Source organism: Mizuhopecten yessoensis, unplaced genomic scaffold (assembly GCF_002113885.1).
Source record: "Mizuhopecten yessoensis strain PY_sf001 unplaced genomic scaffold, ASM211388v2 scaffold207, whole genome shotgun sequence".
Lineage (NCBI taxonomy): Eukaryota > Metazoa > Mollusca > Bivalvia > Pectinida > Pectinidae > Mizuhopecten > Mizuhopecten yessoensis.
This window is the reverse complement of record NW_018403431.1, coordinates 304,111-311,992: the sequence shown is the minus strand read 5'-3', so window position 1 is coordinate 311,992 and position 7,882 is coordinate 304,111. Positions and strand designations below refer to the sequence as shown.

The window sequence follows — 7,882 nt, the reverse complement described above, 5'->3', positions numbered from 1 at the left end:
ATGATTCACATCATAACATATTATTTACACTATTATTTGACCCCTTTAATCAAATGCAAATATTCATGATAAAGTCCTAATGTTGCAGACTAGCCGACCATCCTCTAGCTGTCAACATCTGTATTTGTTCTGATGACCAATGTCCAGGTACAACTGACCCATCACATTAAGTACTTGTTGCGCACCGCCGGACAATGTAACTGTCCGAATGTTACACAAAGGTCTTGTTTTTATCTCATAGCTGCTTCAATCGACGATAAATCTTGTAGGTAAACTGTGATGTCCGAGGGCATTTCGTCTGGTTAAGCTGTCACTCAAAGTTTACGTGAAAGTGATGTACACCTTGATGACTGGGCCACGGTGGTGGTATTTTTACCTGGTGACATTTTGGTTTATTCTGAGATCACTATTATTCATCCAACGACTTACATTTGTTGTATCAATTATCTTTTCTGGTTTATTATGGTAGCTATATTTTACTTTCATTTCACTGAAAATATATTATATATATCCGATAAATGGAGAACTGTTGATGCACATGCTGGTTAATTTTCGCAAAAGGTCACGTGCTAGATGATATAAGGTGAGGTTGTTCTTCAAAATACAAAAGTGGTAATGTAGTTCGTGTTCATTGTCATTAATTAAGCAGGTGTACAAATAGCGTGTCACGCCTTATTTTGGACAGGTGTTATGCGCAGGGTCAAGTTGGGACATAGCTGCATACTCATGGGTGCGAACGATATCCCAGTTTATCAGCCGGAGCGATAAAGAAGGATATACTCTGAAGAAAATCGCGCTGACCTGAAGAGTAGTAAGATTGTCGTAGACCAGCGCGACGTGCGGCCTCGCCTGGCAGCTTTTCAGTGAAATAAACATGTCTTCTTTAAAAAAAATGACAAGACTTCAAAACCCATTAGCCCGAGAGATAATTGCAGAATATATTGGAACGTTTATTCTTTGTGTGAGTATATTTTTCATTACTTTGTTGACCATTCTATATTAGATAGAGGACAAAATTGCATTCTCCTTTTTATTTGTTTGACACACATAAAGGGAATGTCAATTATCAATGGTATAAAATTTATAATTAAATGCATTTTTAAACATGTTGTATTGATACACATTTTAACGATGTGATTGTTTCTTTTGTAACTGTTGTAATGATAAGATGCTGTCTCTTCTACTTTACATTGCTGTATAACTCGGCCTCTAGCGCTTCGTGTTAGTGACCATGTTTTGAGAACGGTAAATCATTACGTGCTCGATTGTTCTCCTCCATGCAGAGTCCAAACATTGCACATGAAGTGATGTGTGCCCCCTCCCCGTAGCGCGAATTATTTTTCAGACAATAAAATAGTTCTTATAATTGCAATATTTAACAAATATAAAGTACGCGTAACGATTTAATTACCAAATATGTATATACTGTGTATCATACATGTACTGTAATTGTTATTGAATGATACTTCAATTTACTTTTTGTTTTTTACCAGTGAACTGTTCTAGTTGGTGTTATGTTATTATGTTTATATGTAAATAACATTACCGTCGTTACCTGACTTTGATTTACTATCATCTGTAAAAGCAAGATAAAAAGAGTGAGCTTGAATGTTTTATTGAAAGGGTATTATTTATGGAACATAGTGCTGATGTGAATGTATATATACTCACAGTAATACATTTCTATTTTCACTCTCTTATATGATCACATGTTCACAGACATTGTTGGAACACTGGTAATGGTTTATCAGAACTGAACAGTTGTCGTTGATGCATTAATGGTGATCGACAGATGTATTACTGTGACTACTTTGTTGATGCACCAATAGGAATGGTTCACATTGTTAATGTCGCATCGTCACATCACAACCGCTATTAATGCGTTGTTACAAACGTAAGGAATATAAAACGAGGAGTTTCACATGTAAAGCTTCCAATACCTAAGGCAGTTAGGTAGCAGCGTACAGTAGCGTACGATGGCCATGGGTGATATTTTTATACAATGAATAACCCCTGTAATATAACATTTATCAAAATAAAAAAATAAGTCAGCACTTAAATTGGTTTATACATGATGAAGTGGACTATGTGGGCTTCATAATTTTTCAAAATATTAATTCGAATTTTAGTTTGAGACTACAGTTTTGGGCATTTACAAATCTGTGTCTATAAAACAAAAGCTAGCTTTTCATGTTGTCTATTTTGTACTCAGCACATGTGTAAATATTGAGAAAAATCCCCCGGAATGACCAATGATAAAACGTGAGTATTTCTGTTACCGAACAGGCGATATTTAATATCAGACAGGTTTTAAGAAAAGAAGAAATTACTTGCGGGAGTCAAACTTTTGTTTAAAAATCATGATTTCTTTTGTGTATATTGGTGTTTTTTGTTGTGGTAACTATGGTTTTCACAAGTGCCAAATCTGGAGAAAACAGTTTTTGAAAAAAAAAATCAGTCTTCTAAACAAAATGAAATCGAAATGTAGTTTAAAAATATGTATATATATGTAGGTGTGTTGTGCAGGTTGAATTCACTATCCATGTTTATCTGAGATATGCCCTGTATTTTCAGAGTCAAGCCATTTCTACTGTACACTGCTACCTTATACACATGGCAACATGCACGAACAAAATCTACTACATCATTAACACACTGGAACAAATATACCACAGTCAGCAACACATACACACAAAGTCAACATTTACTTAATTTTTCAACATCATCACCTCATAGGACAACTTTTATCAAAATCGCTTCTTAAAAAGCGAAAATTATGAGGTAAAGGTGGGAGAGGATATCAAAAGGAACCTAAAACAAAACAAAAAACAGGAATGAAATTCTTCCTTCTTGATAGGACCGGCACTTAATATATATGTCAATGTTATAACACTGTATTGGGGAAGTACAGGAATGTATTTTTAAATCCGATAATTCTGTTTGACAAAGTTTTGGAGATAAAGTCTTGCCATTTCCGGCGATTTCCTCTTTTAGGATTGTGTCCTCGATGTTTGATCACAATCGTATTTGGGCTGTTTTAGTCCGGTATCGGAACGATTGACCTAGGACGCAAGGGCAGGTCTTTGTAAGACCCCTTCGTAAATTTTAGAAATAGCTTAAGCGTGTCATTTGAAGTATCTAGCTTTTGTTGTCATTAAAGCACGTATAGAATTTACTTCCGTAGACAAGATAGTGATAATGCGGAAGATAAAGAAAATTCAATATTGAGAATCGTAAATAATTATGAGCGTCTTTTTTCTTTGGTTGCTATGATTTTCAGCTTGATTTGAAACAAAATATATGACTGTTTAAAGCTGAATAATTTTCTGTTTGGAAGCGTAGTCACAACTTATCAAAAGGTCAATGGTTGCCTTTCGGGTGTGAAACAGATCGTTTTCACCTCATTCCAAGATCGTCTCAAGCAACGAATAGAAGAACAAAATATTCCGATTGCATCATACAGCTTTGAGAAACACTTGGTGTTACCTTCAGTTCTTTGTTTGGGTTCATGCTATCTTTTCTTGTTCATTTCTCATCTGCTCTTTCCAAACAATACTATAAACAATATTTATTTTTAAAGTTGAAACATCATTTTCGACATTGTGTAATGGACGGATTCGAAACATTCTTCTTCATGCTGCGGTTATATTTGCTGTTTTAATTTATCACAAGGAACGTCATATTACGCACTTGTTCTTCATGTACTCCGTGATACGAAGTAGGCCCACTGTATGCTTAGTAAGATAAACAGGATTATAAATGGACAGGAGCAATATACCTGACTTATATACTACCTACATTTAACCTGGGTACACACATCCGTATTGAGTTCCTCTACTTCGAGTCCTGCAGCCAACACTTCCACTTCCATAACACGATAAACAGTGGAGAGAAAGCACATTCCCAACTCTATAATAAATCTGTCATATGGAGGTGTGGGTATAAACCTCATTGTCAGTTTATTTACCCAACGCCCTATATATCAATTAGTAGTATGAGTCAGGTTTTACTGTCCTGTAGATATTTTGAATATCATACCTGTCTATTACAATGGAAATAATGAAGAAGTTATAAAATTGATATTCCTGGTCTTTTATTTTGATGCAGATATTTCACATAACAAATTCCCACGATATTTGTATTATGCAAGCAAGTGTAAATCCTTCAAACCAGGTAAGTGAAGTTCAATTATAGGTGGAAAAAGTTTTGACCTCGATCAGGTTTTTGAAGTAGCACAAACAATCGATCAATAATACAGCCAGGGAGATCTGTCAAACGATAGACACAATTGCACGCGAAATCAGGCGTTTTTTAAAATAGTGAAGTTACTACGTATAAAACGAGGTTAATTTGATCGTCAAATATCTCCAAACACAGCCTTAACACCACAGGTAACGACCAAGGTCTAATGTCAAAACCGCATGTTGGTAAAGTAACAAAGTCTTCAACTACTGCATTAATTATTAAGGTGTTACTTTCAGGATTTGTTTTTATCCTTTTGTAGCGGTTAATGTTGCCTTTATTATTACAAAAAACATATATTATTTTAATGATCAATGTAACTATAATAACATAATTTTGCTGTGTTTACCACTTCTTACATATACTGTATACCACTCTTTGTGTACTTTATAGACAAGTTCTAATATACCCTGTATACCACTCCTTATATACTGTGTAAACCACTCTATATGCTGTGTTTACCACTTCTTACATATACTGTATACCACTCTTTGTGTACTATATAGACAAGTTCTAATATACCCTGTATACCACTCTATGTATACTGTGCTTACCACTCTATATATAATGTGCATACCACTCCCTATATAATGTGTAAACCACTCTATATGCTGTGTTTACCACTTCTTACATATACTGTATACCACTCGTTGTGTACTATATAGACAAATTATATTCCACCCTGTGTACTCTGTAAAACACTTTTTTATGTACCCTGTATACCACTCTCTATATATCATTCTTTATATACTTTGTATACCACTTTCTGTTTACTATGCATATCACGCTTTATATACTCTGTAAACCAAATCTTATATACTATCATTATTTAACCTTCTCAATATTTCTTTGTAAAGAGATCTTTGTTATATTTTATAATAAACAAGAGGCACTGAGTAAGGACCAGTCTCCTGCCAAAATCCTAAAAAAAGTGTATCCAAATTGTGATGGTCAGCAATATACATGTATATACTACTAAAGCCAGGTAATACACATGTATTTACTACTACAGACAGGTATTACACATGTAATTACTACTACACACAAGTAATACACATGTATTTCCTACTACAGACAGGTTTAACACATGTTATTACTACTACAGCTAGGTACTACACATGTAATTACTTCTACAGACAGGTATGTATGTAATTACTACTACAGACATGTATAACACATGTATTTACTAATACATCCAGTTAATACACATGTATTTACTACTACAGACAGGCATTACACATGTTATTACTACTACAGCTAGGTATTATACATGTAATTACTACTACAGACATGTATAACACATGTATTTCCTAATACATCCAGTTAATACACCTGTATTTAATACTACAGACAGGTATTACGCATGTAGTTTCTACTACATACATGTATTACATATGTAATTACTACTACAGACATGTATAACACATGTATTTACTAATACATCCAGTTAATACACATGTATTTACTACTACAGACAGGTATTAGACATGTAATTACTACTACACACAGGTATTATACATGTAATTTCTACTACAGACAGGTATGTATGTAATTACTACTACAGACATGTATAACACATGTATTTACTAATCCATCCAGTTAATACACATGTATTTACTACTACAGACAGGCATTACACATGTAATTACCACTGCAGTTAGGTACTACACATGTAATTACTAATACAGCTAGGTATTACACATGTAATTACCACTGCAGTTAGGTACTACACATGTAATTACTAATACAGAAAGGTATAACACATGTAATTACTATTACAAACAGGTATTACACATGTAATTACCACTGCAGTTAGGTACTACACATGTAATTACTAATACAGAAAGGTATTACACATGTAATTTCTACTACAGACAGGTATTAGACATGTAATTACTACTACAGCTAGGCATTATACATGTAATTTCTACTACAGCTAGGTATTATACATGTAATTTCTACTACAGCTAGGTATTATACATGTAATTACTACTACACACAGGTATTATACATGTAATTACTACTACAGAGAAGTAATACACATGTATTTACTACTACAGACAGGTATTTCACATGTAATTACTACTACACACAGGTATTACACATGTAATTACTACTACAGCTAGGTATTACACATATAATTTCCATTACAGCTAGGTATTACACATGTAATTACTACTACAGACAGGTATTACACATGTAATTTCTACTACAGACAGGTATTACACATGTATATATTATCACAGATAGGTATTACACATGTAATTACTACTACCGCTAGGTACTACACATGTAATTACTAATACAGAAAGGTATAACACATGTAATTACTATTACAAACAGGTATTACACATGTAATTACTACTACAGACAGATATGTATGTAATTACAACTACAGACAGGTACTACAGATGTAATTACTACTACAGACAGGTATTACACATGAAATTTCTACTACAGACAGGTATTACACATGCAATTTATACTACAGACAGGTATTACACATGTAATTTCTACTACAGCTAGGTATTACACATGTAATTTCTACTACAGCTAGGTATTACACATGTAATTACTATTACAGCTAGATATTACACATGTAATTACTACTACAGCTAGTTACTACACATGTAATTACTAATACAGCTAGGTATTACACATGTAATTACTACTACAGACAGGTATTACACATGCAATTTATACTACAGCTAGGTATTACACATGTAATTACTACTACAGACAGGTATTACACATGTAATTTCTACTACAGACAGGTATTACACATGTAACTTCTACTACAGACAGGTATTACACATGTATATATTATCACAGATAGGTATTACACATGTAATTACTTCTACAGACAGATATTACACATGTATATATCATCACAGATAGGTATTACGCATGTATATATTATTACAGACAGGTATTACACATGTATATATCATCACAGATAGGTATTACACATGCTATATACTATCACAGAAAGGTATTACACCTGTATACCCTATCACAGACAGGTATTACACATATAATTACTACTACAGCCAGGTAATACACATGTAATTACTACTACAGACATGTATAACACATGTATTTACTAATACATCCAGTTAATACACATGTATTTACTACTACAGACAGGTATTACACATGTAATTACTACTACAGAGAAGTAATACACATGTATTTACTACTACAGACAGGTTTTACACATGTAATTACTACTACAGCCAGGTAATACACATGTATTTACAACTACAGACAGGTATTACACATGAAATTACTACTACAGACAGGTATTACACATGTAATTACTACTACAGCTTGGTACTACACATGTAATTACTAATACAGAAAGGTATTACACATGTAATTACTATAACAAACAGGTATTACACATGTAATTACTTCTACAGACAGGTATGTATGTAATTACTACTACAGACATGTACTACAAATGTCATTACTACTACAGACAGGTATTACACATGTAATTACTACTACAGACAGGTATTACACATATAATTTATACTACAGACAGGTATTACACATGTAATTTCTACTACAGCTAGGTATTACACATGTAATTACTACTACAGCTAGGTATTACACATGTAATTACTACTACAGCTAG

The 7,882-nt window shown here is 33.3% G+C and overlaps 1 protein-coding gene across 1 annotated transcript in view; it reads left to right on the top strand.

The window, feature by feature from the left end:
• The first annotated feature begins 603 nt into the window (after window positions 1-603).
• The window catches only part of LOC110462308 (aquaporin-9-like), a 38,319-nt gene continuing 31,040 nt past the window's right edge, over window positions 604-7,882 (top strand). The window contains exon 1 of the mRNA XM_021516266.1: window positions 604-961. Within this exon, the coding sequence (XP_021371941.1) occupies window positions 875-961 (87 nt within the window). The 5' untranslated portion in view covers window positions 604-874. The remainder of the gene's footprint in view (window positions 962-7,882) is intronic.